Below are 17,363 nucleotides of genomic sequence, written 5' to 3'. Positions count from 1 at the left end.
TATATAATTATATGGTTTTGGGCGATAGTTTCATATATTTAAAACCCGAAAACTCTTTCTAGCGCAAGTTCAGTCAAATCTGCCAAAAACACAAATCGTATTTATTATGTAAAAAAAAATGTAATACCGGAAGTAGTAACGTCAGCTACCTTGCAAACATGGCTGCCTCCTGGCCGCAAGCAACGTGATAAATTGTAAGTACATGAGAAACGTTTGATTAAAGTTATCAAACGAACGCGAATGTTATCTAAATCCAACAAGCAACATTGTTGCACAAACCCGGTATTTCTCGAATTTCCATTTTAAAAGGTGAGGAACGTGAGATGGCGATTTATTAACTGCAAAAGACGGCATGCTACGTGGATAGCTAACGGTATGCAAGTGAACCAGAGATAGCGTCTAGTTGAACACGTTGGGTGATAGACTTGATAGTGTTAGCCACCGTCCCTCTTATATATATACATATTTCGTTTTTCGTTTTTAAAAATTTTAATTTTTTTAAACGATGGATTATCTTAGTCCATTTGTGAGCATAGCATTACGTTTCAGTCTAGAGATGTAACGCTATTGTCTCTAGTTTGCCAGCCATTGCCAAGCATATTGCTAAATGTTCATGTGATGTTATTGGTACATTGGTTAATTTGTTATCGTTAATAACAGTTGTTTAATGAAGTATGTTATTTGTACATACTTTTAATACATATACAATGGCAGTGAAATGCCTCCTATGTGAGCCTCTCCTCGACTGCATGCAACAAAAAACAACTCATAAATAATTAATTAATCACAAACCTTTTCTGTGAAAATGGAAATGTTTTATCTTATTTCATTGCTTGTTATTTCTCTCCTGGATTTAACGCAATACTGATTAACCTAAAATATGTTCATACTTGATGACATATGTTTTTCTTTGTGACTTAGCTTCATACAAACCATTTTTGAAACGGAAGATCATCAGTTCTGAGAAATGGCTTCATTCAAGCCTACTAAAATCCAAGTGTATCCTAAATTGGGTGAGAAAATCACACAAGATACATTGTACTGGAAGAACTATAAGGTGAGCTTATTCAACACTTCAAATGTTACTGTTGACCAAACAAAATGTCAGATTGTTTGCCTTCCGTCTAATCTTTAAGTTTGCGGTTATTGTGATTTTTTGTTTGATATGCTCCTTTGCCTCTTGTTTCACAGGCTCCAGTCCAGATCAAAGAATTTGGATCAGTCACAAACATAGACTTCTCCCCCGTGGCTCCACATCACTATGCAGTGACCGCATTCACTCGGGTATGTTGTTTGCTTCTCTAGTATGGATGCAGTTCAGGTTGAGTACGGATGCTCTCCTAGCCCGACACATCATACCCATGGAGCATACACTAGCAAGCTCCATAGGTTTCGAGAGTGGATGCCAATATTTTAGACTTAATAATGTGATGAATTTTCCCCCTACTATTAGACGCATGATTACGCAATAATTATAGAAACAAACCAAATCTACGAGCCAGTTGTGGAAGAGCCAATAGAGAGCCACTTGTCTATCAACTGGCAGTCAGACAGACGAGTGGCTCCCGATGCCATGTGAATTAAAGGCCAACCTTCACGTTGTATTTTTGTTCAATAAACAATGTGGACTAGGCCAACGGTGACTTTCATGAAGAAGGAAAAAAAAGGTATTGAAATTGACCCAGTTTTAGCGTTTTTATCAAACATTTTGTCTGCCCAACACAATCACCACGCATGTGGATATTTTAATCAATGGTTCATAACGTGCATGTGTAATTGAAATGATCTCGTCACAACAGGTGCAGGGCACCAGGGGGCTCACCAGGGGGCGCTGAGAGTCACACAAAGCTAGTGGCAGGCACTGCAGGCAGAGAGCCTTGCTACCATAGATATATGCTTGCTACTACTAGCCGAATTAAAATGTATCTGTTTCACCTAACAACACTATTGCTCCGTGATTATAGCCATCCATCTCTAAAGCTAACCACTATTTGTAAAAGCCACAACCACGTTACCATATTTGTAATAATGTAAATCATTGTGTCGTTGTACACATATTGTGTTTATAACGTTAGTAGCTAACATAGCTTAGCTTGGTAGCTATTGTGCTAACAACATATCCCGACATCCGGCTCGCTGGCCGGCATGAACGGCCGACCCAAAATTGTTCTCTCCTCTCTGTACACCCCGTCCCCACGGGTACCCTGCCGGGGGGCCCATGGACGCGACAACGGCGACAGCCGTAGGGTGCTCGAGCCCGTAAAGGCTAGTGGTACACGATAGCTATGAGCTAACTCTACAGGCTCAAACACTCTACGGAGTACGGCCGCCGCTGTTGTCGCGTCCACAAGCTCCTCCGCAGGACACCCGCGAGGACGGGGGCACACAAAGAGGAGAGAACCACCTGCAGGGACGGCGGAGCTGTAGTGGTCCCGACTGTAGCAGGGACGGCGGAGCTATAGGCTAACTGTGATGCACAGAGTGGGCCACCATTGATCTAGTACTATGACCCGGACGGGCATAAGGCATACGTTTCCTGAAGTGACGTCACGGCCGTGCTAGCGTCTGATAAGCTTTTAGATTCGGCTCATTAATATGCACCTGTAGTGACGTCGGCGTTTGATACGCTTTTTTGATTCGCGCGTGCATGTTATTCGTGCGTCGACCTTTTTAACTCTTTCGAAGTGGCATTTCCGGTGTCAAATGGAAAAAATAAATAATGAAATTATATACCAATGATGTAAACTACCCATAATTGATCAGTAGGGTTTAACCTGGATGTTGGGCTTTAACGAGGCATTGGCCACACCTGGGAGGAGCCTCATCAAAGAGGAGGAGCCCCTAATTGTGCTCTATTGGCTCGGGATTCATCTAAGATTTTGGTTTTGTTTCCGTTTTTTTTTTTTTTTTTTTTAGTTCTGTCTGCAAGTACATCTGAGTTAATAAAATACTGTGCTGGTCAGTTTAAACCTTTCCTTCGCAGGGGCGGTCGGGTGGCGTAGCGGAGATTGCGCTTGTCACCAATGCAAGAGACTGCGGTCTCGACTCCCGGAGTCAGCATTGCCTGCGGCTTGGGCCGATCGTCATACTAACTTGTTTGGCTGAGTTAGCGGGAGGGAAGTCGTGGGTGGGAATATGGCGTTGTGGACAGCGACGCCTACAGGTCAGGTCTGGGCGCCTGCTCAGTGAAAGGCAGGAAGTGGTGAAGGCAGCGTGACCTCCCACGCGTTACACTTCACCAATGAGAGTCCTCGCTGCCAGGTGAAAAGAGAGCCGCTGGCTTTCTCCGCATGTGTCGGAGGAAGCATGTGGTACTAGTAGACTTCAGGGTTCCCTTGTACCGCCCAGTAGGGGGAACATGCGCACAACAACCAGGTAGGGGAGGGGGGTAATTGGCATAACGACTAAATTGGGATGGGGAGAAAAGCATAGAAAATCAGGCGGAGAAAAAAAGAGGATTAAAAAAAATAATAATAAATAACGTTCCTCTGCCTCTTGTCGATTCCCGTCGCACCTGTATTCGAGAAACCGTAAAGCGATGGAAAGTCTGTGATTTGAGCCATCGTTTTCGTCTCATTCTAATCCCTGGCCCCTCTACAGGTCCATATCTACGGGCCCTTCTCCCAGGAGCCGGTGAAGTCATTTACACGGTTCAAAGACACTGCCTACTGTGGAAGGTTCCGCTCTGATGGCCAGTTGCTCGTGGCAGGATGTGAGGACTCTGTGGTGCGGCTGTTTGATGTCAGTGGCAGAGTGGCTCTCCGGATGTTCAAAGGCCATACAAAGTAGGTGTCCTGGGCTACTCTGCTAATATTAGACATATTTTCAGAAAATTCGCCTAAAAGTACATACCCAAGTAAATGGAAGATTGCTTCACTTCTACAAGGTCCATTTGCATGTTCTTGGTATCTAGGGACATCTATGGACCTCAGGGAATGTATTCCCAGTGTCAGAAATATTGTGTCTGTTACTATGCTTGACTAAATTGTAATTAACAAGAAGAATATAAATTATTGTAATTAATTTTACATCTTTGACGGTGAATAACACCATGCTAACATTGACCAGACGACGTGAAAGATTGCCACTGAGCTAGGGGTGTAACGGTACGTGTATTCGTCCCGCGAATTTACGGTACGGCTGTCACGGTACGGTACGTGCAGCATACGACGAATACGCCCCACAGCGCACACACACACACAAGTCCCACATGCAGGCACTTGCGCGGTCCGTGCGAGAACAGCACGCGGCACACCGAGTCCCCGACTTCAGTTCAGAGTGAGCGAAAGTGCACGGAGAAAGGCACATTTACATTGGAACAGCTGCAGGGTCATTACAATTTTCTTTCGTTTTCTTGTTCGCCCAATAACGTTAACCAAATGAAACCAATGGAAAGAAACACGCACGCGTCGCAGACACACACGCGCGCCTACAAACGCATCAACATTCTCCCCCGCCGGACTCGCAGGCACAATCAAATAAGAAAAAGAAACATACTTTTCCGGACAGATCATCTGAGCTCCACTGTGTTTAAATCCAAATAATCCTCTGCCATTGTTGTAATATCTGTTCTCTAGTATTCAGTCTCGTCGTGAAGTTAAATTCTCTCTAGATGTGAAACTGAAACTTAGCAAGGATAAGTTGTTAACCTTAAAGGGGCAGTAGGCAAGTGGAGGCCTGAACACAGAATGACACCAGTATCACTGACTACCACGGCAAGCCTATAGAAAATTATTCTATTTAATAATAATAATTATCATAAATATAAAATATAAATGAGAAAAAAAATAAAAAAAAATACCAATACCGAGGTACGTACCGAACCGTGGCTTCTGTGTACCGTTACACCCCTACACTGAGCTCATTCAGCGCCTTCTTGAGATCAAGTGTACTAAAAATCTAAGAAAACTAATAAAGGCAGATGATTTACAGGGTTTTTTGTAGATACAGTACTGAATTTTGCCATCCGGCCACATGCTATTTGAAATATGAATATAGAATATCGGGCCTATAAATTACCTTATTGTGGCCAAGTCATACATCTATGGTTTGGGACAAATCTCTTTCCAATGGCAGAGTTAAATCTGGATTTAGTACCACCAGTTGCCCGTTACAGGGCAGCAAAGACCGTGAATGAAATCTACTGTAAGTACAGTTACTTTTGTATAATGTCCTTAGCTCTGCCATTTTTCACCAGATTGCGACGCATTTTTGGTAGACGTTTAAGTTGTGTTTTATGCCAATAACGTTCAGGTTTGTTCTACCTATGAGATATAATCACGAAAATAACATCAATATTTTTTGCATCGAATATTTTCAGTGGCTGGTGTGAGCTGGGTAGTGTAGTTTTATGAAATTTCGACATCCATCGAAAGCCCTGGGTCTCCATTTTCTTAGGACTACAACGATTTCATGACTAATTTCCTCGCGTCTAAATCATCCAGTTTCCGATGCAATGCACCAAGATTTTTATGAACTCATATTTAGCTAGTAATGACACTTAAAATCCATTGGTAAACAAACGTAGTGCTAAAAAATTCATTAATATGGACTGTATTGATCTATTTATGACGTTAAATAAATCTTGGGGTTAAAGGAACACGCAGACATTATGGGAAATGCACTTTAGGGCTGAAACTATCGATTATTTTGTTATCGCTGAATCTGTCCTTTATTTGATCGATTAATCGAAACAATTTATAAAATTTGCAACATTTCAAAATGTATTGGCATGTTTTTCAAGTGCACTACTACTTTCCTTATTTCACATGGGTAGTTGCCTCTCTGACACCACTTACTCAATACCCAGAGTAGGAGATGAGCCATGAAGTTTATTTAAATTATTTGTAAAAGAAAAAAAATGCTGTTCTATAATTTTTCTACCATCCCCCAATTTTGTCGTTATGCCAGTACCCTTCCTGGTCATTGTGCCCTACTGTCGGTCTGGGGAGGGTGTAGACTACCACATGCCTCCTCCGATACAGAGTCGCCAGCCGCTTCTTTTCACCTGGCAGCGAGGAGTTTCACTGGGAGGTTCATGCTATTTCCCCCCCAGATCCCCTCCCTGCTGAACTGCCCCGACCGACCAGTAGACCTTTTATTTATTGACTCATAGCTCATTTATTATCTTGAAATAATATCACACCCACCAGTTACTTTTTCATACAATGTTGTTTATTATTACATACGATGTATCTATGGCTGTAGCTAAATTCTGAAACTACTTTTTGGCTTTTAGATTTCAAAAACATTATAAAACATGGATATTATGAGGCGGTCAGGTGGCGTAGCGGAGATTGCGCTCGTCACCAATGCAAGAGGCTGCGGTCTCAACTCCCGGGGTCAGCATTGCTTGAGGCTTGGGCTGATCGCTATACTAACTCGTTTGGCTGGGTTAGGGGGAGGGCAAGTCATGGGTGGTAATCTGGCGTTGTGGACAGCGACGCCTACAGGTCAGGTCTGGGCGCTTGCTCAGCGGAGGCAGGACTTGATGAAGGCAGTGTGACCTCCCACGCGTTACACTTCACCAATGAAAGTCCTCACTGCCAGGTGAAAAAAGAGTCACTGGATGTTGCCGTGACGGAGGAAGCGTGCGGATGACTTCAGGGTTCCCTTGTACCGACCAGTGTGTTAGATCCTGATCAATCTGGCCAGTATCACGTCTTGTGTTATCCTCTCTCCATCCAATTCCTCTGCGTTGTGTAATTTTAATGGTCCTGACGTCTCATATACTGGCTGAATATAATCCTTATCTCTCCCCGTTAGTACTATCCGCAAACCATAATAATTCTCCACCTCCGTAAGAATTTGACACTTCGACACAGCGTAATACCTTATGAGGAAAAGCGTTGTTTATTGATATAATGTGATGTTAACAGATTGTATTGTCCTTGAAGAGTCTATTCTGATCTTTCGGTGTGTTCAGTCTATTGTCCTTTTGCTATTCAGTCCACTGGTGGTCAGGCCTGGTCTTTAGCCTAACCCTCCTCGCGTTAGCCGAAGCTAATGATGATGTGGCATCCTTCCTCCCCCCCCCCTCTCTATGAGAGGAGAGAGTCTCTTGGTCTCTTCCCTCCTGTGGGATTCGTTTCTTTGGTCTGCCTCACACCCGGAAACACTGTTCGACTTATAGATCTTCGTCATAGCAACGATAGCCCCCGCCCCTCTCCTGGTTGTCATGCGACGCGCTGTCATGACAACTGCTAATAACCTTTCACACACATCAAAACGCAGTTTCTACTGTCAAAACCTCCATCGCGCTCTGCCTCTGTGTCCACGTTATCTTTATTGTGTCTTAGATCGGAATTCAAAACAAACACCCTCCTAACGCGGCCTGTGCCTGTGAAACCGCTTCTTCTATCACCGTCTTCTAAGCCAAGCACATTTCGACCTCTCTGACCCTCATCTTCCCCCAATCTATACATCACATACATTGAAAACACCCAAATCCTTCAAGTGGGAGAACATGCACACAGCAACCGGGGGGGGGGGTGACCAACTAAATTGGGACAGGGAGAAAACAGAGAAAAATCGGAGAGAGGATTAAAAAAAAAAAAATTTATTTTACCAACCAAAAATTATAAATAGCTTTTTAGTATAATGTCCATGTGTTATTATAATGTATTAGGTGTTATCTCTCCACTCCACGCTATGTTAGTGCTTGTGCCAGCACAGGAGATAAGATTATTTAAAAAGATGATCTATATACATATGTAAATCAATATCTTCCCTTTGAATGAAAGGAATTAGGATTGTTAATGCTAATTGGCCTAACGAATTACACACTTGTATTATAATCCAATTACACAATTATAGCAAATTTACACACACATGAGAAAGGGAGAATTAGCTTATCACACAATTTATGATGGCCATATCGAAACCTAAATCAAATGCGAGTGAAACACTCATACTGTTGTCCAGCCTTTAGGTGGAATCATGAACAGTGGTTTTAAGAGAAGTTATTTATATTTCAAACATGATTCATTCAGTCGAACGATCCAGCTGTTTAGTCTTTAGTATGCTGTACATAGAGTTAATGTATGCTGTACATAGAGTTAGGTCGCTTTCACACAGGGGCTGTTTGGTCCGGACTATCGGACCAGAAGTCGATAGTCCGGTTTTTCAGGTTTGTGTGAATGCGCAGTCGAACTCGGTCCGTGGACCAACACGCGAACTCGGTCCTCCAAAAAACATAGGTCTCGGTTCGCCTTCATCGGACCAAACGTGGACCAAACGTAGTCAGTCAGGCATCTTGGGTACATTTACATTTAGTCATTTAGCTGACGCTTTTATCCAAAGCGACTTACAAGTTCTGTATGACAAGCCATCAGGAAGGGAACAACTCTATCAGCTGAGTAACAATGTTCATCAAAGTGTTGAGTGCTACAGTGTAGGTTAGTTCATTAGGACAAGTGCATGACAGTATGGTTAGTTAGGGTTAGATAATTTTTTTTCCCCTTTTTTTTTTAATTCAGATAAAGGTTGAAGAAGTGCGTCTTTAGTCGACGGCGAAAGATTGGACGTGTTTCGGCTGTCCTAACTGGGGTCGGTAGTTCATTCCACCATTGTGGGGCAAGGACTGAGAATAGGCGACTTCTCTTTGATGACCCTCCCGGAGCTTGGATAGGAGTAGGTCTGAGGCGGCCAGAAGATGCAGAGCGTAGGGGTCTTGAGGGTGTGTAGTTAGAGACCATTGACCGGAGGTAGGCGGGAGCAGTTCCCTTTGCCGCACGGTATGCTAGGTCGAGGGCCTTGAAGCGGATTCGTGCAGCAATGGGGAGCCAGTGCAGGTCCCTAAGAAGTGGGGTGACATGGGCCGACTTCGGTAGGTTTGAGATCAGGCGGGCCGCTGCGTAGAAGGAACACCGCAGCTTATTGTTATTAATACCGCGCGCAGCACACTGCATCTATCTATGATCTATATATCTAACTGTGCATCTTGGGTAGAACAAGGAAGAAAAAAACACGGCTTATTATTACCATGGCGCGGCATTACAAGCACACTGTGTAAACATGTCTCGTGGACAGACTTGGGTGATCCGCTGATCTGGAGTCAGACATGGCTCACAGACACACACACACACGCACGCGCGCACACACACGGGCTCGCAGCCACACACACATTTCCACTCTATCAATGCCACGCCTCTGCTACTATCACTGCTACGCAGTTTGTGTATTTCCGCATTTCACTTCCTGAAGGGGAGGGATTTCCACTCTCCATTGTGTCCAATAGACGAGCGCCCTTTTCGACCGTGCAACATTGTTCAGAAAGTTCGGTGCGCTTGACAAATTGCTATGTGAACGCAGGCGAACCAAATGAAGAATGCAACAATGTTGCAACTTCACCACCAGAACCGCACTGAGTCCACCAAAACTATATGTGAAAGCGACCTTAATGTATGTTGGAACATACAAGCAGTTCAGAGAGACGGCAAAGTAGTTTGGTTCAAGTTCAAAATGATTCCTTGAGTGTTCCATCGACTGAATGTTATAATCTCAATAATTCTATCAACCTACATACATACACACACACTCATTTAATGTTGTGCATGGTTCCATTCTTCCTCAGGGCGGTGCATGTAACAGACTTCACCTCGGACCGTTACCACATCATGACTGGCTCGGATGACTACAGCTGTCGACTTTGGGACGTCCCCAACTCCACCCAGCTGACCTCCTATAAGGAACACACAGATTATATCCGCTGTGGCGCCACCAGCAAACTCAACAGAGATATTTTCATTACCGGTAAGGTGTCTGATTGGACAAACGCACTAGGCTGTGTTGTCTGTTGATGCTAAAGGAAGGGAAACCCAAGGAGCGCTAAGTTGTTTGGTGTATATTTGGTGCTATAAGATAAGTTCCTTTATAGATTGTTATTATTGATATTACTCCTTGGGGAAATGTAGGCATTATAGCAGCATGGTATGGGCATGGTAATAGTAGAAGACATAAATACAGGCAATACAATTATAGTACAGTAGAAAAGTAAAAATAGGCATTGTAATAATAGAAGACATAAATATAGGCAATACAATTATAGTACAGTAGAAAAGTAAAAATAGGCATAATAATAGAAGACATAAATACAGGCAATACAATTATAGTACAGTAGAAAAGTAAAAATAGGCAGTGTAAACATTATTATTAACTCTGAATATATACTACTTACTCATATAATATATGAGTAAGTAGGTAGTGCAGGGCTCTACAGTGCGACCATATTGCTCGCATATGCCCCTAAAAATATGTGCGTGCGAACATGCAAAATCAAGTACTCGCACGGCGTGCAAGTGGGGCCAGCGAGTGCAGAGTACAGCCTCTCATTCGTCCTTTTTTTTCTCCGCTGCGAGAATCGTTAAACTACAAGTCCCACAGTTCACAGCCGCATAAACGTTCCAATCACAGTAGTTTCCTGTGGTCACGCGACTGGAAACCGAAAGTAATGATCAGCGGCTGCGTCACTGTCTGAGTCAAACAATAATACAGCCATGTCGAAGCCCATTCATTTTTATTTTGCGCGAAAGATACCGGAGAATGAGAAGTCAGGCGAGGCAGCTCATGTTACAGAGGTGATGGTTAACGTTAACGTTAACCAAGATACTGACGCTAGCCAGCATGCTAGCGAAGTTGGCCAAGCTAGCGAGGCTACACCCACTGTAGCACCCAATGTAGCCACTGTAGCTAGCGAAGCTACACCCACTGGAGCCGGAGGGAAGACATACAAATTTAATGTGAATTGGCTAAACATTTCCCCATGGCTAGAGTTCGAAAACAATGTCATGTTTTGTAAATATTGCAAAGTAGGATCGATGCATTGCCCCCTCTACTGATGGCCCTGGTTGTATATCTAGTGTCTCCTTTTTGTTCAATAACACTGCCTTTCTTATTAGGCCTAGTTGTTGGCTACAACTTTGCCATAGTAGGCATTAATCACTTAATTAATAGTTCAAATGTCTGTCCCATTCCCGTTTGCACACGCAGATGATACACACACACGCACACAGTGGGCCAGTGACTTTGGTGGTATGTGCTATTGCACAGATGTGTCCCGTTTGCACATGCACGCACAGTACAAATATACATTTATTTTTGAAAAAAAAAAAAAACTCTGTTACTTGACATATTTTCACTGTGCTCCTAAATATTTTTGGGTGCTCCTAAATTTCTTTGTGTGTTCCTAAATTTTTTCATTTAGGAGCACCTGTGCCCCTAGTGAAAAAGGTTAGCGTAGAGCCCTGTAGTGTGATCAAAGGTGCAGATGAGGGTAATTAATCTGCCTCTATCTAGTACAGGGTTTCCGTTGTCCGGTAATTACCGGTTTTTGACCGGCAAAATCTGTTGAAGTCCGACATATTTAATCTCTCCGGTCATAATGTCCGGTGAAAATAATTCCCTCTAAGCACAATTTGAATTGTATTAAAATAGTTACATTTGTTTCATTGTTGCTTCACCAAGCAGATCTAATAATGACAACAATGTGTGTTCTATTATGATATGTGTGTAGTGTTCTGATAACGATTATTTGTGAAGCGATGTCGAGATTCATTTGCGGGAGCTAGATTTGCGAGAAGCATGAAACTGCAGAGCCGCAGAGCTGATGCAGTTGTGCGCGCACAGTGCAATACTCTAATTCAGCCATTGGCAATTCAGCTGCTGGGTGGGGGGCGCTGCTGAGCGGTCCCCAGACCGGGATGCGTGTACCGGTTCCGCAACAGTAAGTGACTTCCGGGTAGGCCTGATTGGCCCCGACAGGCACGTGACGCGGCAAACTCAGGACGCGCAACGAGGCTGCTGAGAGCTGTCGCGCGGAAATAGGCTGTCTATTGCCATTCTCTAACACAAACTCTAACCTTAACCAGCTCCTTAACAGCGCCTAAACTTAACCGTTCTAACCTTAACCAACTCCGAAACAATGCCTAACCTTAACCTTAACCATGCCTAACCTTAACCGGCGAAAGAATACATGTTAAAAAAAAATCACGTTAAAAAAAAAAAATTGGATGGGATTCGAACTCGTCAGCAACGGACCGCAGGATCGCAGGACCGCTGCTCTGCGAGGTGTGCTAAAGCGCTGAATGAAAGTCATAGCGGATTTGGACGGTTACATCATTCCGCAAGCTCTGCCGCGCGGCAGAGAAAGTTGCGCGTCACGTGCCTGTCGGGGCCAATCAGGCCTACCCCGGAAGTCACTTACTGTTGCGGAACAGTTACACGCGACCGGGATGAAAGCGCCGCTGGCTCTGCGGCTCTGCAGTTGCATACTACTGGTATGTTCTTTGTTGGGACTGGGAGGCGGAGATATAATAGTCATCACGCAACGTTTATATTTCACGATAATGTTGCCGTCTCTCTCTGCCAAATTTCTCAGTTATTCGCTTGATATAATTAATACAAATGTCCAATATAACGGAATTCGTTAGCTCATAAAAATGTGATTATAACACACTGCTGTTTATTAATGTCGGGCCGACTGCCCACAGACACCTATTTGATTTAAAGTCAGCAGCAGCACGGAGTCTCGGGACTTATTTTATTTGAAATATAATGACTGTATACGCAAAAGTAGCCTAGTTTTAAGTTAAATATATAGCCTGCCTATCAATTGTTTTTAAGCTCAATAAACTGACCGGAATTTCTCCCATTTGACCGGCAGATTGAAATCTTGCCGGACACGGAGACCGGCACCAATATTTTCTAACGGAAACCCTGATCTAGTATCAGTTATATTACACGTTACAATAAATATGGTTAATAACACTTATAAGTATACACGACGGGTGTAGTATACATAAGGTATAGATAAAGTGGAGCGTGTATGTTTTTGGAATTAATAGATGTATTCAAAGGTGGTTTGGGGTAGGGCTGCACGATGAATCGATTTTTAATCGAAATCGTGATTTGGAATGATGCAATTATCAAATCGCCAGGCCTGCAAAAAAAAAAAAAAAAAAAAAAAACATTATTTAACCAAGAAGTCCCATTGATCGGTTTGGGAGAGGGAGGTAAGGGGTTTTAGATTGTGTGTTGTGAAGTTTAGACTTCAGAGAGGGAGAGTAAAGTACAGAAAAAAAAGGTACCGTTGGGTACCGGTATCGATTCCCAGGTAAAAAGAAACATTTTCAGGCTCGGTGTCCCGAAAAGGCCCACCGCGTAGGCCAGATGCAAGCCGCATTCAACATCGATTATCTGTCGTTCAGGATGTAGGAACATTTTACTTTTTCATTCACACATTCATACAAAAATACCGTCTAGAATATAAATATGTTTTTATCGTTTTCTGCAGTAAATCCTAGAACGTGAGATATAGGCATAAATGCATATATACATTATCAAATGCCATTTGTTGCCGATAGACGCTATATTAAAAATGTCAACTGTACATGGTCCTAAACGTTATGACTGATCATGCACGGGTGAACGGAGGGGAGGGGGGGGGGGTTGTTTATAATTCCGTGATCGTCGTTAAATGATTTATGTAGTATGGGTGATATATAGATCAGAGCAGTTTGCATCGATAATAATAAACAAAAACGCTGAAACTCACGGCAGCCTCCTCTTACCGTTGGGCGATGATACTGGAGCAAACGGATCCCAGTTATGTGATGGGGATCGAGGCGATCCATTTCCGTTTTGTATAATACTAATACACGCCCAAATCATGTTGATTATTGATAGGGATGCCCCGATCATGTTTTTTGCCACCGATGCCGATCACCGATCGTCGTGAGCCATATCGGCCGATACCGATCCGATACCGATCGTTTTTGATTAAAAGAATTTTTTTTTTTTTTTTTTATAAAATATATATATATTATATAATTAGACTTGTACTTGTATTATCTGCGAGACATCGCCACCACGCAACAAGCTCCACTGTCTGTGTGTACTCTAGTAGCCTCCAGCTACAGCCAGGATTTTCCGGAGCTGCAGCTGGACCTATACTCGAGTAGCCTCGAGCTACGGCCAGGATTCTCCGGCCCTGCACCTGGACCCTATTGGTATAACGTTACTTAACTGTGCTCAGCAAGCCCTCAGCTAGAATACGCATCGAATCAGTGTTATAAGACATTGATATCAGGAGCTATCTGTAGCTACTGCTAGCCGGATATATAACGTTAATACAACGCCTCAGTGAATTATTTAGTTCAATGGGACATTTCGTTTTTAACAGTGAACTAACTTGCGCTAACGTGAGCTAACAGGTATCATACCTACCTACTATACTTGCTAGAGCGTTTGTTGATCAGGAGCTATCGGTAGCTGGCCGGCTAGATACCGTTCTGTTAGACAATGCCTCATCATGTATTAAACTAAAAGTGAATAGTTGACTGGGTCATTTTGTAACGGTAGCTAAGCTAACGTTAGCTCAGGGAGACGCCGACACGCCGTACTCTCGTGTCTCACTAGACTAGACCCGTGTTTACATGCGTGCGGGAGGGGCTGGACTTGAGAGCAGACGCCGCACCACTGTGTGAGATCGGGTTTGACGATCGGTGAAAATAAAACATTATCACCGATCGCATATTTATACTGAATATCGGCCGATAACGATCGGTGGCCGATCGATCGGGGCATCCCTAATTATTGAGTTATGGCAGCGTAGGGCTGGGCGATATGGCCAAAAACGTTATGGCGATAAAATTATCGTCGATATAATGTCTGTCAAGTTTAATTAACTTCTTATGCTGCTGCGAATGTCTCGAGTCGAGTTGATGTCGTCATCAGTCCGCGCACGTTAGCAGTTAGCCGACAAGCGGAGTATCTCATGACAATGTACTAAATATGACCCTAATATACTCTCTTCCGCCACAATACATTGCAACGACGTCCACTGTATACCCCACACCAGGGTTCGAAATTAACGGGGGCTTGGGGCAAAATGCCCTCGAAAATTGACCAAATGCCCTCGAAAATCAGTTAAGGGGGGCAAAAAAAGCCCCTGACAGTTTACTAATTATATATATAATTATATATATGCTCTACAGTGCGAGCATTTCCCTCGTATTGCCCCTAATAATATGTGTGTGTGCAAACCGGAAAAATCATTTACTTGCAGTGTGCGAGACAGACGAGTGATTGTGAAGATTACAAAACAGCTCCGCTGTTAATAGTTCAGATTGAAACTGGACTGAAATTCAGTTTTTGGGTGGAATGTTTGTTCCAAGGAGGAGGGAGGCGGGGCCCGCTGCGTGTTACAGGCACTTGAGAGGTGCTGCGAACACAGAGAGAGCGCTCTGCTCTCATCAAGCATTACACTGCTATCTTAACGTTAGCAAGCTAAGCATCTGCATAGCGCGACCTGTGTAACGTTAAGTAACTTGTGTTCGGCGGGGAAAGACCATTCCATTTGTAACACAACTCCAAAAGAATAACATCCAAATCCGATCCCGATGCGCATTTCCTTCATTCCACAGCGCTGAGCGCGCAACGTATTTCATTGATCGATCTGGTCAGAGCATATACTCACAAACGTTGCGTGTGTGGGGTTTTTCATCAATTTGAAACAAGCCTCTTGACTGTTGGAATTAGGGATGTTAAAAATAAAATATCTAATAATATTATTCAATATTAGACATTCATTGATCCAGAGGCAACCGGTTATTATATCAAGACAACAACACAACTTGCCCTCACTCAGGGACAATAATATTTAATCTATTTAGATAGAGTATGTATGTATTATTTACAGATAATTGAAGGTACCTCAAAACATGAAACCAAGCCATGATGTCACACATCGTGTGTGTGTGTGTGTGTTACTTGAACAATTGTCACTGTGCTCCTAAATTTCTGTGTGCTCCTAAATTTGTATTTAGATTTTATTTATTAACATTTTATTTAGGAGCACATGTGCTCCTTGGGAAAAAGGTTAGCGTAGAGCCCTATATATGGAGACATTAACATTACGTTATCAAACATAGGGACGAAGACTGTAAAAAAAAGTGTCAAGAATGTTTTATAATCTTTATGTTAATTTTCATTATAAAAATGTTGTGCCCCCGAAATACAAAAAAAAGCCCCCGAAAAGCAATTAAGGGGGGCAAAAAAAGCCCTTGAAAAAAAATGTTAATTTCTAACCCTGCCCCACACTAATATAAACATGGCCTCAGAATTCACGCCACACACATACTCGGCACGTAAATATATAAAATAGCGCCGTGCAAGCTAATTATCATAGCCATCCTGTTGTTTCTAAGCGGAGTATCTCATGACAATGTACTAAATATGACCCTAATATACTCTCTTCCGCCACAATACATTGCAACGACATCCACTGTATACCCCACACTACTATAAACGTGGCCTCAGAATTCACGCCACACACCCACTCGGCACGTAAATATATAAAATAGCGCCGTGCAAGCTAAATAGCCTAGCCAGCCTTGTTGTTGAGTCCTACCTCCGGGTCTCCTTCCGGGTCTTCTTCCGCTGTCGGCCATCTCCTTCACTGATTGGTTGTTAGTGCGTGTGCTCATATCCAAGCTTGGAAAATCGATATATCGAAACTTTGCGACCAGGTTTCATGTTTATTTCGAGGAAATCATTTATCACGATAGTTATCGTTATCGTTTTATCGCCCAGCCCTATGGCAGCGATCCATATCCACGGTGTGTGGCTAGAGTCCTGGGATGATATGCGAGTGGCCGGACGGAATTAGGAGACGCACCGATATCCAACAGGCATATCCGGTTTGTCAACTCGCAGATCATCCACCAGGTGGCAGTATTGAAGCGTTGCAGAGTTGTGCCGGCTCACACAGCATCAGACGAGGCTCCGTGAGTGAAATATGAATACCATGGCGAAAATATGAAATATGATCAGAATAACGTCGTATGCCGTGATCTGGCAGAATTCGCATGAACTTTAAACCCGTTGTATGACGTTATTGGCGGAGAAAGTGTTAAGGCCCATCCACATAATGGTACTGAAAGTATTAGCCACATGGCATACATTAGATGGCATGTTATGATGCAGTTGTGTGTAATTTTACATGTTTTGTTACTTCCTTTGACTCCAGGCTCGTATGACCACACGCTGAGAATGTTCGATACCCGAGTGGATAAGAGTGTGCTGACCATGGACCACGGCCAGCCGGTGGAGAGTGTTCTCCTGTACCCTTCAGAGGGCCTCCTGGTTTCAGCAGGTAGGCCTTTCACATCTGTTAAATCATCAGCACACTTCCATTTCATAGTTCCTATTCCTAACATGAACAAGTTGAAATGACGATTTCAGTGATCGGGTACTGGATGGAACTTCTAAAAGTATTCTTGACAACTATATCAAAATGCACTAGTGCTGTCAATTGATTAAAATATTTAACTCGATTAATCGCATTTTAACGCATTAGTTAACGC

At 43.2% G+C, this 17,363-nt stretch overlaps 1 protein-coding gene across 2 annotated transcripts in view; it reads left to right on the top strand.

Annotated features, from left to right (window-relative positions):
- Positions 1-143: 143 nt before the first annotated feature.
- utp15 (UTP15 small subunit processome component) overlaps positions 144-17,363 on the top strand; it is a 29,066-nt gene continuing 11,846 nt past the window's right edge. Inside the window, exons 1-6 of one of the 2 annotated variants that reach the window (XM_084318461.1) lie at positions 144-194; positions 922-1,057; positions 1,192-1,284; positions 3,601-3,785; positions 9,575-9,753; positions 17,027-17,152. In XM_084318461.1, the coding sequence (XP_084174587.1) occupies positions 968-1,057; positions 1,192-1,284; positions 3,601-3,785; positions 9,575-9,753; positions 17,027-17,152 (673 nt within the window). In that variant the 5' untranslated portion in view covers positions 144-194; positions 922-967. Of the gene's footprint in view, positions 310-921; positions 1,058-1,191; positions 1,285-3,600; positions 3,786-9,574; positions 9,754-17,026; positions 17,153-17,363 lie in introns of both variants that reach the window. The other variant, XM_084318462.1, reaches the window with a different exon arrangement.

This window comes from Notolepis coatsorum (genome assembly GCF_963971535.1).
Source record: "Notolepis coatsorum genome assembly, chromosome: 1".
Lineage (NCBI taxonomy): Eukaryota > Metazoa > Chordata > Actinopteri > Aulopiformes > Paralepididae > Notolepis > Notolepis coatsorum.
Note: the sequence above shows the minus strand (reverse complement) of the source record. Positions and strands in the feature narration are given on the sequence as shown.